The 16,049-nt window shown below is 38.8% G+C and overlaps 1 protein-coding gene across 5 annotated transcripts in view; it reads left to right on the plus strand.

The window, feature by feature from the left end:
- The first annotated feature begins 326 nt into the window (after positions 1 to 326).
- Positions 327 to 16,049, plus strand: part of col12a1a (collagen, type XII, alpha 1a) — a 101,713-nt gene continuing 85,990 nt past the window's right edge. For 2 of the 5 annotated variants that reach the window (XM_056255874.1, XM_056255876.1), the window contains exons 1-13: positions 327 to 481; positions 1,093 to 1,198; positions 6,294 to 6,410; positions 6,502 to 6,642; positions 7,972 to 8,022; positions 8,785 to 9,048; positions 9,946 to 10,110; positions 10,186 to 10,359; positions 10,458 to 10,748; positions 11,123 to 11,725; positions 12,437 to 12,715; positions 12,798 to 13,070; positions 13,164 to 13,433. In XM_056255874.1, the coding sequence (XP_056111849.1) occupies positions 1,129 to 1,198; positions 6,294 to 6,410; positions 6,502 to 6,642; positions 7,972 to 8,022; positions 8,785 to 9,048; positions 9,946 to 10,110; positions 10,186 to 10,359; positions 10,458 to 10,748; positions 11,123 to 11,725; positions 12,437 to 12,715; positions 12,798 to 13,070; positions 13,164 to 13,433 (2,698 nt within the window). In that variant the 5' untranslated portion in view covers positions 327 to 481; positions 1,093 to 1,128. Of the gene's footprint in view, positions 493 to 1,092; positions 1,199 to 6,293; positions 6,411 to 6,501; positions 6,643 to 7,971; positions 8,023 to 8,784; positions 9,049 to 9,945; positions 10,111 to 10,185; positions 10,360 to 10,457; positions 10,749 to 11,122; positions 11,726 to 12,436; positions 12,716 to 12,797; positions 13,071 to 13,163; positions 13,434 to 16,049 lie in introns of all 5 variants that reach the window. The other 3 variants (XM_056255875.1, XM_056255877.1, XM_056255878.1) reach the window with 3 other exon arrangements.

The following is a 16,049-nucleotide window of genomic DNA, read 5'->3' on the forward strand; positions in this document are numbered from 1 at the left end:
TGACAACAGTTGGCTACTGAGGTACTGAAAGATTGTGCTTAATTATTAAATTAGGTAGGCTTATGTCAATAAGACGATTTCATTTCACAAATAAGTATAGTCTATTTCATTCTGATATTTTTTTCCTCGAGTGGCCAACTTTTCTGAGCAGAATCTGAGACATTATTAAGGAAGCTTGATAAAAATTCGCAATTACATTTTTTTCTTCTAATTTTTAACTCATTTACGCTAATAGCCTATTAAAACTGAAATCCCACCCCATTCTTCCGTCGTTCCCGTATCTCAGATTTAGAAGTGGGGGCTCCATTCTTGAGGACTTTCGTCAGGGAGTAAAGTTTGGGAACAGCCCCCTATTTAGTGTCAGGTTGTGCTGAGACACCTCCCATTCTCACAGAGGTTTCCCTCAGAGCTGGAGGAGCGAGAGGAGAGGATCTCATTCTGGACTTCACTTTCCTACCCCTGACACTGACGGACTTCACAGGTCTTTATCAGGTCTATTTCCTTACTTCAATCAGTCATCTCTTTACATTCGCATGGGATTTGTAATTTAGCCTACGTCTTCAGTGAATGAAATAAACGTGAAACAAATATTACTCGTATTTAATGTAAATATTCAAATATTTAATGTCTGAAAATTCCTAGTGAATTGTGATTTGTTTTGGATGTGACACGTTTAGTGGATTTATTCACAATTCATAAAAGTATTGCATGTTTCTTTAGCACTGCTGCGTCTTCTTTGTGGAATGTGAGCAAATAGGCTACTAAAGGAAAACTGTTTTTTTTTATGTATAATTGTTTAGCAGAAATCATTCTGAGATTATTAATTTACGTTGGGCATGTATAGGCTGTTAATGTAAATGCACTTGTGTAAATCTCCACGTGGTGGCGCTCATGATCCGCAATGCAAATCTCAGGATCATTGAGAAGTAATTCTGCACTGTAATTCTGTCTAAATGTCATTTACATGTTCATTGTTTAAATGAGTGTTTAGTGCAGAATAAAAATACTAAGCACACTGAGAATGAATTAAAATAATGTACTGTGCAATACAGAAATAAGGTTGATTTCTTTTCTTTCTTCTTCTCTTTGTAGATTAATGAATGAGCTGCTGACTGTGTGTGTATAAACATGAAGATCAGGCTGTCTCTGGCTGCCGCTGCTCTCTTTACTCTATTACTGAACTCAGTAGAGGCTCAAGGTATGGTCCATGCGCTCTATCTCTCTCTCTCTCTCTCTTTTTACAGTGAAATATGTGTGTGGACACAAGTATAAACACCATTTACTTTTTGAATATCTTATATTAAGCTGTATTAATACTTAGACCATAGGCTACTTAAGTTATAGAATTGACTTCTACATAGTTATGTACAATACAATAGTATAGCCTATAGTCATAGATTTATAGAAAGATAGATATAGTTTAAAAGCTAAATCTGTTTAAAATGTTACTCTTCATGTTAAGTGTGATTTCAGTGCTCCTAAAGACACACACACACACACACACACACACACACACACACACACACACACACACACACACACACACACACACACACACACACACACACACACACACACACACACACACACACACACACACACACCTTTATTTATATGTAAAACGTTTAGGATGAAAAATAGTCCTGTAATCTGCCATTTGTTGCGAGGCGTTCCTCTACGGTCTGGTCTTCACCTCCTCTATGAGTCAGTTATTGTCCAATGAATTATCACAATAATTACATGAAGAGCTGCAATGAAAACATTACTACCAAAGCATCATTATTAAACAGCAGAAAAAGGTTAAACTGCAGACATTTTATTGATTTTTAGGCTACTATATTTTTAGGCAGTATAAGTTAGGCTACTATAGGCTATTTTTAAAAGCTCAAAAGATTTCTTATGGCAGAATTCAGTCTAATAGACCGGTTTTGTTTTCTTACTCGGACTCAATTATCTTAAGTCAACCTCAAATGTGCAGTAATCATAAGTTAAAAGATATGCCAAAAAATCTCTTGGTTTTGAACTTTTTCACTGCACACTGTGTAGAAGGATCAGGGTTGCCAGATCCAGAGAAAATCCAGCCAGAAAAGCGACTCGGAAGGAATGAAAACGAGCCCTTTTTTCCCTCCAGCGTCCAATCACAGTTGACAGCGGCGGGGTTCCCATAAAGGGCCTTAAAATAAACATTTTAATAATATTTATTTTATGCTTTCTTTTCTTTTAAAATGTATAGCTAGACTACTTTATATGTACCAGGGCAATTATTTAACCTGTATTTTATACCTATATATATTACATTTTTATTTTTTACTTTATCATTTTTAAGCGCTTTGCATGATAGATTATTTCAAATGTGAGACATAAATCTGAATAACAGTGTCACAACATGTGATACGGTGACATAGCAATCCATCAATTTCTGTCTAGAAGCTAAACTCATTTTGTCCTTTCGCTCGCCCAATTCTTTATACAATTCCTCTAATGTTAAATTCAAATCCTCTCTGATATTTTCTGACTTTGGCATTTTCAAAACAGCCCAACTGTGCAGGACTGGCATCACTGAGCTGGAAATACATGTACGATCGATGTACTTCAAATATAAACATACATATTACTTTAGTTATGCTTTACTAAATCAGCCACAGTAGTAAAATGGATGTGTTTTCTCCCACATGATTTGAAGTTGTTTCAGTTTAAGTGGGATATGTAATTAAAGTCACCACACAGCATCAGTTCAGCCCAGCGACGGCTGTCTCGGGATAACCTGAGGATGGAGTCTGATTCAGCTGGAAAATCAAATGGAAACTTCTTCTTTTTTTTTTCGTTGCTGTAACAGAATGGAAAGATGTAACATGAGAGGGCTGAACTAGTCCTCAGACAGCACAAAGACAAAGAGCCTTTTTTAGGTTTCCTGCAGCCGCTCACGAAAACGCTGAGTTGCAATCCATACGGAAAGTTAATACGCAGTAATGTTTAATGTCAGCACATGTTGCGGAATTACTTTGGCATCTGTTCGGCTTCTCCGGGAGACTCCAACCTGGCAACGGCACAAGCCCGAGAGAAATGCCTGACTGGCTGGAGGTTACTGACGCGGGGCAGACTTTCTCTCATGAGAGAAACACTCTCCCGACGGGCCTCCTCAACCTGAAGTTTCCCGAAACTCAACACGAGCAGACGTTTGTGTCCCTTTCGTTATTAAACTGTCAACGGTCTCAACAAAGCTGTCCGACTGCATTATTTCCCAGTCCACTGAGCTGGTGTTTAAGCTGGCGTCTGAAGCACATGGTAGGTGGTGTTTGAGGCACGGTTTGCGCGGCACGTCCCGTAAGATGCCTCGGCTTGACCAATCAGTGAAGACTCGTGGGTTCGGAGAAGGGCAGAGGCCTGTTCGGACACAGACCGTTTGAGTTTGATGCGTCAGGTTGGTGAGCCTTCTTTCTCCAGCAGGTCGTGTTCTTTGTCGTTTTCCTGGTGTGTTTCCTCCATTGTTTATTTTAAAATGATATTCTGCTTGCTCTGGCCTCCATCCACGCACACGTGTCTTTCCACCCTTCTTTTTCTTCGTGCATGTGACATTTTGCCACGTCCTCATCATTATCCAGCTGGCCGATAGGTAGAATTAAGAACAGAAGTGCATGGGAAAAAGATGATCTAGGTTTCTACAGGAACGATCTGGTCTTATAGATGATAATAAATCTATAGCAGACTCTGTGGATCTTCATCACCTTGTTGATGAAGAGTGGTAATAAATGCACTAGTTTGATAATCTTAAAAATAAAGGTTCCAATTAGAAACAAATGTAATTCTCTACACGAAAAAAAAAAATTGTCTTGTTTTTTTCTCTACAAATATCTAAACATTCTTAAATCAAGATTAAAATTGACTTGAGAAGCAAAATGACTAAATAGGCTATATTAAGTCTAGCTTTCTGAAAAATGTATTAAAATTAAGTGAGTTTTTATACTACGGGGCTGTTGAATGCTTGAATCTGATTGGTTTACGAACGTTCTAAGGTGTACTTAGAAAACGCACACAGGTCTTGACCGCACCGCACTACAGTTCCACATCACTTTGCCAAATGATTTCAGAAATTTCAGAGTACAGCAGCAAAGGAACCAAAACCCACAACGACGCTGATCAAGAAAATAAATATAGTAAACAATAGAATAAAAACGACAAATCATTTCCATGTTTTTTGCCACAAAATTACATTTTATTATGTACAGAAAGCTCATACTCTCTTTTTCTCCAGCTCTCTCCCCCACTCAAACACACACACACACACATAGGGTACGGACACACACTCGCACAGAAAAGTGTTGTCAGTGCTGCTCTGACAAATTTGTAAGTAAAATAGTTTAACAACTCAAAAGCTACATGAATTTCTCATTAGCGAGGTAATAACGGCGCTGTTCTTGGAGCAGATAAACTTACAGTTTCGCTATTAGTAGAGACGCTTCTGCCGAACACTGTTGAGAGATGCACAGACTCAGGTAATTCACACACACTCTCTGTAACTCAATAACTGCATTAATAACGGCATTATTCTGCTATCAGTGGCTGATGTCTCCATCACAAGCTCTAAAATTAAGTTTTGGAAGTAACAATGGAGGCGTGGGATGAGACGCGTAAGAAATTAGTCCTACACACAAGAGTGTTTTAAGGATAAAAACCTGACAAACGTCTTGAAATACATCATCTGAACAATGTTTTGAGGTCTGGGAACCATAGTACAAGTGGAATAATTGACTCCCGGCACCCGAGTCGTGCATTATTTTTCTAATAATTCAATGGCATGTTGTCAATAATTTCTTACTTATGCTTAAAACAAGAAAAAATGCCAACGGTGTGAAAAAAATAATCATGTTTTTCAGGAAATGTTTTCTTGTTTTAAGCATAAACTCACTTAACTTTGATAAAAAATTTCAGAAAACAAGACATAATATCTTGTCATTTTGCTTCTCAAGAAAATTCATGTTGATTTAAGAATGTTTAGATATTTATACAGAAAAGCAAGACAAAACACTAAGTCAGAAAACACATTTGTCTTAAAAAGCATGTTCTGGTGCTCTAAAAACAAAACATTGATCCGAAGAAACTAATCAATAAGAACTTTCTCCCAAAAAAGTTTCAATCAACCTTTATTTTTAAGTGTGCTGAACACTATTGTAATATTGCACTCTGCCGGTAAAATATACTAACTCCTTTCCGTGAAATGAAGCATGTTTAATATCCTCTATTGGTTACATTTTGGATGAGATCCGCTGTTTTTCCTCTGCATTCTTTGCATTCAAGGCATTATCCCGACAGCAGAGATTTACATCAGCATTCATGCATGCGGTTGTAACATGGATGTTGAGTGCGTACTGTAAGTGGACATCTCATCATCGCAGAGATGAGATCCACCACGGTTTGATGTAGATCGCATGTCAATAATGTCTATGACAGAATATCATTTTGAAATACATTTGTAGCCTCTCTATGTGTTGTCCTTTGTGTACATGGAAACAGTGTAATAAGCAACTTTCTCATGTACATGTGCATGACACTTCGACAATCAGACGAATGTGGATATATTTCCTCCTCATATATGCGTGATTGTACGTTTTCCTTCAAACCTCTCAATTAGGAGTGTTGTCTTGTCACGTACACCTTCTGTATGAAAAGGAACTACACACAAGTCTGTCACGACAAGTTGTGTATTCTTTTTATGAGATTTGCAATGGATGTGTGGCTTTAGTAAAACTCGTTAGCCTTGTTGGAATATATGTATATATACAAAGCGTATATATGTATATTTTTGTGTCTTACTTTTGACAGAGCCATCTGGACTTCTTTGACATCTCGAAAACTCGATTCCATTGTATAATCAATATCTTGGGAATGGATATGATTTATTTTTGTCACCAGAGTTCTGTTGAACGGGCATGCCTTGTATTGACTGCATTCAGCATGTATTGGATGGTTGTCTGCACATGGATTGGCGTGGATGACGTTTTGTTTTGTAATAGGTCTTGAAATGTGTTTAGTTCTTCTCTGCTTGAGCTGCAGACCGTGAGATTCCAGGTTATGCAACTCAAGAAAAGGCCATTTGATCCGAAATGGCTTCCGTCACCCTCTTATGTTGTGTTTTGTCATCTCTTTACTCTTGGTTGTGTTTGTCTTGCCCAACAATAAACAAGTCAACTTCAGTCCTGAAGTGTTTGTCGTTGGGGTTGTTAAAAAAAATCATCTTCAAAATTCAGATATCGCAGTTTCTCGTGATCTTGACTCTTTTATCCTCTTGTTTGCAGTGGAGCCTCCTTCCGACTTGAAATTTAAAATCCTAAATGAAAACACAGTGCAAATGTCATGGAGGAGGCCTGCGTCTCAGATACAGGGCTACAGAATACAAGTCATATCAGATACAGGTGCGTGATGTCAGCAGCGTCACATGTTACAGTCTTTTGACCAGCTTTGACTGACTTATCTTCTGACTTGATATCTCATTACCTGTTCCAGATGATTCTAAAGATTTGACTCTTCCTGCCTCGGCCACAAACACATCAATCACGGATCTAACTCCAGATGTAGACTATTCGGTGTCAATCAATTCATTTGATGGTGCGGAAGAAAGCATCCCTATTCTTGGACAGTTAACAAGTAAGTGCACACCCAACACCCTTTCTCTTATTAGTTGTGTTTGTTAAGGTAAGCAACTATTAATATTTCACATATTCATGGTAAGAGATTCGTTCATGTATTGAACTTTGGCATGAAACTCGTAACCCTCACCTTTACGGACATTGTAGGTTAATAACATAGTGTCTATGATAAAGAACTTTTAAAGATGTAGCTTAGGGTATATTTGAAATGGTTTTAATCATTTTCAAGAAAAGTTTCAATTTATTTACTTAAGAAAGGCCATGTGACGTGTTTCCATCAAGTAAAAATTAATAACATGTTTTCCTTACATCTTGAATACACGTGAGAGTATTGTCACGAGAGAAATGTATTTTTCAAAGTAAATTTTTTTTTCAAGTGTAATCAATTAAGTATGGAGTCATATGGAAGTTTGTTTCTGCCACAGAATAAAGCAATTTAAAAGATAATTTCGACTTTTTATCTCACAATTCTGACTTTTTTAATTCTGACTTTTTTCTCGTAATTTGACTTTTTTTATCACAATTGTGAGTTTATATCTTGCAATTCTAACTTATTTTTTCAGCATTGTGAGATGCAGTAAACTTGCGAGTTAAAAAGTCCAATTCTGAGGAAAAAAATATTATTATTTTTTTCTCCAGAATTGTGAGTTTAATTCTCACAATTCTGAATTTATAACTTGAAATTTGACTTATATCGTACAATTCTAAGAAAAAAATTCAGAATTGTGAGATAAAATGTCGCAATTACCTTTTCTATTTTTTATCCAGTGGTGGAAACAATGTTCCATAGAGCCCTTCACGTGACATAATTATATATCATATCACATATGTATCATATATATACCTATCATGGCCACAAAATGTATTTTGAATTAATTATTACTGAAGACCCAGACAACAAATGAGCATCAAGTCATTGACCTTTGTTGAGGACAGTTTTGATATTGCTACAAGCGAAGAATATCTCATAAACTGTCATTGAAGGAGATACCTGAATCATTTAGAGACCAAAATATAATTTTGAGATTTAGGAGTGGAGCCATAATGCAACTACCCACAATACTCTAGGAATCGCATAGCAATACACTTAAAACATTCAGAATACTGTAGTAAATGTATAGCAATACCCATTCAACCACCCACAAAACACTAGCATTGTGATGGTTTGGAGGTTTTGCATGGGCAAATCATTTTCTTCAGGAAGAAAGAGATCTACTGAGCTAAATTACAGAACAAAGTATTGTTGATAATTAGTTGTGATAAATCCATTTGCCAAAATGAATCACAAGCTTTCAAGACACAGACCTAACTTCTTCTCCTATTACAGTTCAATCCAGCAACACAAGTGGAACAAGGAAGCCACAGTCAGAGGCTGTCAGTGAGTATATTCAATCAAACCATTTCTTCATCACTCCTTGTCACCTATGAAATGGAACTCCATATGCAATGTATTAGATCACATTTTTCCTTTAGACTTTTTTTCTTCTGACCCTTTGTGAACTTGTTACAGCTCGCAAAGAAAGATTGCTCAAGGCTGTGGTTGGCAATGTAAAAATTGCCTTTAATTAAAAGCATTTAAATAGAATCAGAGCTTATGAAACGTTTTGCTTTGTGCTGTTAGAAGTGGCTGTTATAACACAGAGGAGGGTTGAGGTTCCTTCTAGCCTCATTCATTTACTCTCACACACTCAGACATCATGTTTTAAACTAGGGGAAAGGATTACGGTCCTGACCCAATTCCACTCCTTTTCTTGTGAGGCCAAATCATGAGTACAGGAGCCAAAAAAATCCCACTGAAATGCCAGAGAACCAGTTCTCAAGATGTACATTTCACATTAAAGTTAGAAATGTCTAAATAAACAGAAATAATTTTATTGAAAGTATTCATTGCATTGCAAAAGCAATTTTTTTTTACTGTGGAAATGCTGGAGGTCACTCCCAGAGTCATTAATAAGTGTAAGTGTAGCTGCAAAATAAACATGCGTAAAACAGACAGCTTTTTTAAACAACAACAACATTTATTGCTCATTAATGTGTCAAAACTAATAAGCGAAATGATGAAGATTGTAGCTGATAGTTTGTTCTCATATTATTATTTGGCTTTCTCTCATGGCTTTCCCTTCGTTCCCTCGTCATGCAGAGTGTTCAGTAAGTGCTATCACAGATCTGGTTTTCCTGGTGGATGGCTCTTGGAGTGTGGGAAGAGAAAACTTTAAATTTATCCGGAGTTTCATTGGGGCCATGGCGGGAGCCTTCGACATTGGAGAGGATAAGACCCGAGTGGCTGTGGTACAGTACAGCTCAGATACCAGGACAGAGTTCAACATGAACACGCATTACAGACGGCCTGATGTCCTACGAGCCATTAAAAATCTGCCCTACAAGGGTGGTAATACCATGACAGGTGTGTAAAAGATTTACCATACCATGATTTTGCCGATTAGGACTTGTTTCTGGATGAACATCCTTGTTGGTCCTGGAACAAACATAGTCAACGTTATTCAACTAATCAGATTTGGGGTATGTTTAGAGTGTGAATAACATTCTCATCAACTTTAACTTTAATTTTATAGCATATTTAAAATGAAAGTTGACCAAAGTGCTCACAGTATATATTACCAACAGGGCTTGACATTTACACCCGCCAACCCGCCAAATGCGGGTGGATTTCAGCAGTGGCATGTAACTTGGATTTCGGCGTGGGATTGCGGTTATTGTGCATAATTTGACAAATTTCTGCAGATTTTGTGCTCACATCCAAAGTACAAGCACATAAAGCCGCCTTTCGGTACTAAATTGAGGTCGTATTGCGCTTAAACAGTCAAATACACACAAAATAATGTCAATTAATGTCACAGTCAGTTATGTTTTAAGTAAATGTAAACAGTTGAGAAAGAAAACACGTGTAACAGTATGATGGATCAGGTCTTAAAGTGACAGCAGCCTAATATACCTGCTGCCAAATTATGAGACAATATTAAAAATATCTACATCGCACTTTAAACCACTAGCTACAGTGGCTAATGAGCAAAAAAGTTAATGCCAAGCCCTGATTACCAACATCATGAAACAAACAATTTAGGTCTATATACAGTAATTGTGATAACACATGTAGGTAATGTAGGTACACGTCCTAGGTCCTATTTGGCAAAATTATGCTCACAATGTCATTTATGGTCTGAATTTCAAACATAAAGACTTTTTTTTACCAACCCGATTAGAAGTATTGTAGCACTAGCTGTTTGTAGTCATTATCCAACATGTATAAATTTGTATCTTGATGTCTTACACGCTCAACCAGGTGATGCTATGGACTATCTGGAGAAAAACACTTTTATTGAGGCGGCTGGAGCCAGGAAAGGCTTCCCAAAAGTGGCCATGATCATCACGGATGGAAAGTCGCAAGACCCAGTTGGGGAGTATGCCGAACGGCTGAGGAACATTGGAGTAGAGATCTTTGTCCTGGGTATGTGTCTATACATCTGTTGAATATGCATCTGTCATATGGAACACTCTTTCAAGCCACAATTCATGTCTTTAGGTATCAAAGGGGCAGATGAGGATGAGTTGAAGGAGATGGCTTCCACTCCCCACAGCAAGCATGTCTACAATGTTCCAAACTTCGACATGATCAATCAAGTGCAGAAGGAGCTCATCACTGAGGTCTGTTCTGGTGTGGAGGAGCAGCTAAATTCCCTTGTAAGCGGAGAGGAAGGTACAACCCAACACATGCATTCATGCTCAAGCTATAAACTCGTCGAGAATTGACCAGTTAATGGAAGATCTATAAATCATCTCCCCATGTTTTTGCAGTTGTTGAACCAGCTTCGAACCTCAGAGTAACTGATGTCTCCTCTAAATCCATGAGAATTACGTGGGATTTATCTCCTGGTGTCATCACAGGCTATAAGCTGCAGGTCTTCCCTGTAATTGTTGGTGCCAAGAAGCAGGAGATCTATACAGGGCCCACATTCACCTTGGCCAATGTCAGAGACCTGTCCCCTGAGACAGAGTATGATATTAGTCTGTTTGCCCTCAAAGGTCTGACCCCTAGTAAGCCACAAGTTGTCACAGAGAAAACTCAGCCTGTGAAAGTGTCTACAGGTAAGATGCTAACTCCTAATTTGTCATTTAGTAGATGCTTTTATCAAACAGTCCCCCCCCCCCGGGTATCCATTCTGAGTTTAAAAGAATAATTCCTGCCAGATTGAAAATTTGAAAATGTTGTTATCATTTACCATTTATTTAGTCTCAAAGTTATGAAGGGCTGTCAAGCTCTAAAAATGACAAAGAAGCACCATAAACAAGTAGTTAATTTGACTCCTCTAGACGGGGGCTAGATTGGGGCAAAAATCTGGGCAAAAGTTGTATAGTCTCACGGATCCACCCTTATCTGTATACTGGTCCTTGCTGATATCTGTTTACCTTCCAAATGCTCGTTCCAAAATTTGTAATATTTTGTGTTTTGTGCCCTACAGAGTGTTCCCTAGAGGTTGATGTCCAAGCTGACATTGTCCTCCTGGTGGATGGCTCGTACAGTATAGGACTGGCTAACTTTGCTAAAGTCAGAGCCTTCCTCGAAGTGCTCGTCAATTCTTTTGACATCGGACCCAACAAAGTGCAAATCAGCTTGGTTCAGTACAGTAGGGATCCTCAGACTGAGTTTGCCTTGAACAAGCACCATGACATTGCAGCTGTGGTCAAGGCGGTCCGCACCTTCCCCTACCGTGGAGGCTCCACCAACACTGGCAAGGCCATGACCTACGTGAGGGAAAAGATCTTCATTTCAGGCCGTGGTGCTCGTGATAACGTGCCGCGAGTCATGGTGCTCATCACGGACGGCAAGTCCTCGGATTCTTTCAAAGACCCTGCCAACAAACTAAAGGATACAGACGTTGAGATTTTTGCTGTGGGAGTCAAGGACGCCGTGCGCTCCGAGCTGGAGGCTATTGCCAATGCTCCTGCTGATAACCATGTGTTTGAGGTAGAAGACTTTGATGCTTTTGAGCGAATCTCCAAGGAACTGACCACATCCATCTGCCTAAGAATTGAGCAGGAGCTCCATAACATCAAGAAAAGAAGTATGTGACAACCTTCGGTTAAGCTATTTATTGTTTTCATTCTGAAATTTATGTTCATACTTATCTGTGTGAGCCAGATGGGTGGCTTACCATGATTTCCCCAAGTAAGACTTGTCTTGATGGTCCTGGAATAACATTCTTATCATCCAATAACATTTTAGGAATGAGGAAAGTGTTAAGGTTAGGGCTAGGGTTAGGGGCTTGAACAACATTCTTGTCAACCTAATCTTTTCTCTCCGATAGGCAGTTTACTCTAAGTAGTTTTATGGTTAGTTTAGAATAGGGTTCAGACTGTGTTTGTTTGATGGGAATGTTGTTCCAGGACCAACAAAAGATGGGGATCTAGGAACACACCCTACTTGGCAAAATCACAGTTATCAATATTATTTCATAACACAAATAGTTATGGAAATACTAAACTCTGGAAACATCTGTTCAGGGCTGCTTAGACATAATAAACATCATGAACAATAAATAATCAACATCATCATTAATGTTGTCATACACCACACTTTTTTTTTTTAGTTTTATTATTTGTTATTTCATGTATATTTAGAATTTATAACTGCAATGCATTTAAAAGTCCTCCCAGAGAAAAACAGCAAGCAAGACCAAACTCAAAGCATTGAAAGTGAGAGGATAATCTTTCAAGATAATATACCCTGTAAAAAACGTTGCATTTAACATATAGTGATGTGTTTCACCACACAGGTTTGCTTCCACCAAAGTCGCTAAGCTTTTCTGAGGTGACCTCAAGGAGCTTCAGGACCTCATGGATTTCAGAGGGAGAGGATGTCCTGTCTTTTATGGTGCGATTCAGGCCAGCGGCTGACATAACTGGAGACTACATCTCTTTGGTGGTTTCTCATGATACCGCCAGTACAGTTTTGCCCAATCTCACGCCCTTGACCACCTATGAAGTTAATGTCATTGCCCAGTATGATAAAGGAGACAGCTTTCCTTTGACAGGCGAGGAGACGACTTTAGAAGGTATTTGCTCATAGTCAAAGTTGTTTATCTCTGACATTGCATTTGCATTTGACTGATAACACTCACTACTCTCGTAATTCAGAGATTGGCCCTGTCCGTAACCTCATGGTGAGCGAGGAGGCTGTGGAAAGCTTCCGAGTGTCGTGGAAAGCTGCTCCAGGATCAGTGCTGAGGTACAGACTGTCCTATGAGCCTGTGAGTGGAGGAGATAAACTGGAAGCAGAAACCGATGGGAGTCAGGTCACCACTGTGCTTCAAAAACTGCTCCCCGTCACCACCTACCGTGTAACAGTGTATCCTGAGTATGCAAGTGGAATGGGTCCCTCACTGGACACTGAGGGCACCACCAAAGAAGGTCAGCACTGTTGGAGGATTTGTTGCTTTCACTCCTGATTCTTTTCTCTTGAAATTTCAAACATTTAATCTATTAATTATTATTCTTTCTCAGTTCGGGGCTCTCCGCGTGACTTGAGGGTCTTCAACGAGACTGTGTCCAGCATGAAGGTTTCATGGCGGGCTGCTCCAGGCAATGTGCTTCAATATAATGTGGCCTACAAACCTGATGGTGGGGAAAGGAAAGAAATATTTGTTAAAGGAGACACAACAACTGCTTTGCTGAAGAATCTTCTCCCAGACACAGAGTATGAGCTGTTTGTTAGTGCCCGCTATACCTCTGGCCTCGGAGCTCCACTAATGGGAACTGGCACCACCCTTGAAGGTAAGAGACCTCAGTATTACAAATGAAGCTTGTGCTTTCTACATTGCAATTAATTTGTCTGCTGTACACTCTATGATACAAAACTAAAAACCAATGGGTTATGGGTGGTTGAAGACCCTGATGGCGGTCTGCACCAATGGTTGACCAACATTGCTTTTTCAATAACACATGCAGACTCCTTGAAGGCAGGTTGGCTTTGGCTACTATGAGAATGCCAATCTACTATATTTACATTTACATTTATTCATTTAGCAGACGCTTTTATCCAAAGCGACATACAAATGAGAACAATAGAAGCAGTTAAACTAACAATAGGACAACAATATGCAAGTGCTATGACCCTTCCCAGTTTTTATTTTTATTTTATTTTAAAGATAATAGATATAGAATAGACGATAAAGTGTTAGTATTAATGGATCAAGTGTTGCCGAAAAAATGCGTCTTCAGCCATTTCTTGAAAATGGCCACGGACTCAGCGGCACTTTTAGAAGATTTTGTCAAATGCTGACAATCTCAAGATATGATAGTTCCCAAATATCGGCAGATATAGAACTTTATAGCAAAGCTGTTAAAGCTATACATTTTGATGGTTTATTTTAGACACTGCTTTCTGCTACCTAATCGTTTCTATATCACACTCTTAACAGAGGCCAGATGTACTTAAAAGACATTCAAGTGTTGTCTGTCAGTTTGAAGTGCAATTCATAATTTTGGGAACCAACTGGGTGACCTTTTAGATTGTGTCATCTAATGACAGATCTCACTGTGTGGATTCCCCCACGCTGTGGCTTTATACATTTGGTGTGTGGGCAGCAGATGAATTAGCTGAGCTTGTAAAAATGTCCTCACTCATGCTTGGCATTGCATGAATAGTGAATGGAAAGAAAACCTCAAGAGATATTAGTTTGGAGAAATCTTTTCTAGTGTCTAACCCTGGTCTAGCAATCAGAATTTGGGGTTTTAAACTTAAATCATACAGTGTATTGTTGCATCCCACTTTTCCAAAGTTACCATACTATTTTGATGTTGTGCAGCCAGAAGGATTTTTAGTGATTGCTAGTTATTTTTTAACGAACGACGGTGTTCTGTTACAGTCCGGCTTACATTAGTGGTCTTAAACCACTAAGACCCAATTGCTTCCACATAAAAGCACATGTTTGTGTTTTTTGTCTTCGCAAAAAGTAAAGTCCATGTCTCTCTCAATATTCTCTTGATAAAAAGCATGTCAGAGTTACAGGACTATTAACTTGTGGGCTTGTTTGATTTGAGTCACCGAGTCAAACTATTTCATCCAAAGTTTGTAACCTAAACGTATCTGTCATAAATGCCCAGTACTTGCTGCATGTCATTTTTCGGATGGATTACAAGCAGTGTTATGTTAAAAAATGCTGATTATAAATATCTAACTGGAACGGCTAATGACTGTCCATTGAACATTATTCAAAATCACAAACTTCAGAGGCTTGTCATTATGTATGCTGACTCAAGCTGCCTTTCAACACAGAGGCGAAGGAAACATGTGACTAATTTCTGGCCGATGACAAGGCGTTTCCAAACTGAGCTTCGTTATACTCCATATCCTGGAGGATAACACAGTGTTCTTTGTTTTAGTTGCCCTCAGCCTCCAGAAAATGGCCTAGCCCAGTCAGGGCAATTAGGAAGTGACCTTAAATAAGGGCTTTAGTGACCGATCAGTTCATTCTGAGGGTGTGAGAAACACATTGCATCTCATATTCAGCCTACTGAACTGAACTGTTAAAAATGTCATTATAATTGCTGAATTGCATATATTCTGAATGCAAAAAAAATGTAAACTTGTTTTTCTAAATCAGCCAGTTTGCTTCAGGGGTCTTAGAGCGTCTATGTGTTTTAACATCTGGTGAATGTGGTTGCAGTCAGCATGAGTTTTGTCTCATGATAGTTTTTGTGGAAACTGGGCTTGGGCTGTGAGATCTTTGCCAGCGCCAGATTATGTCTCTGAGCCAAGAGCGCTTGCCCTGTTTTACTGAAAATGAGATGAATTCTGCGAGAATAGAGAGGACAGACCTCATTTACTCATCAAGCACTGTGTCTATATGGATCCCAAGGAGATTTTGCAAAGCTTAATCAGTATGCTATTGGAAATTAACTTCTGTAATGTCCAAGTCTAAGTAATGCTAGATTGTTTTCGTCAGCTTTGTATGGCAGTTGTTCAAAAGCACGTTCAAGATGTTCAATACCAATGTGTTCTCAGCTTGGGACCACCCCATCTTTTCATTACCTTTTAAAGATTGATTTCTCAGATGTGTCAGACTTTATTCCACTCAGTCAATGGCAGAGTAAGCTTTTTCTGAATGTTGACACGGGTGAGAAGATCCAGAAATTAGATCCAGGGCCTAAATTGTTCATGATGTAGTTATTAGTCTGTTTAGTTAAAGTTGGCAACCATGACCAGGGGCTCAAGGTTTGACTGGTTAGATTTTGACTGGTTGATACTGCTACTACATTCTGTGGGCAAAAAGCATGTTTCTGAAGTAGCCATGTAAGCAACATTTCAATCATGATGAATGATAAATACTCTCGGAATAGTTGTAGCCACGGCCGCATTAACAATAGGGCTAGGCGGGGCTAAAGCCC

The sequence above is a fragment of the Rhinichthys klamathensis genome, unplaced genomic scaffold (genome assembly GCF_029890125.1).
Source record: "Rhinichthys klamathensis goyatoka isolate OS25496 unplaced genomic scaffold, OSU_Roscu_1.1 h1tg000123l_1, whole genome shotgun sequence".
NCBI lineage: Eukaryota > Metazoa > Chordata > Actinopteri > Cypriniformes > Leuciscidae > Rhinichthys > Rhinichthys klamathensis.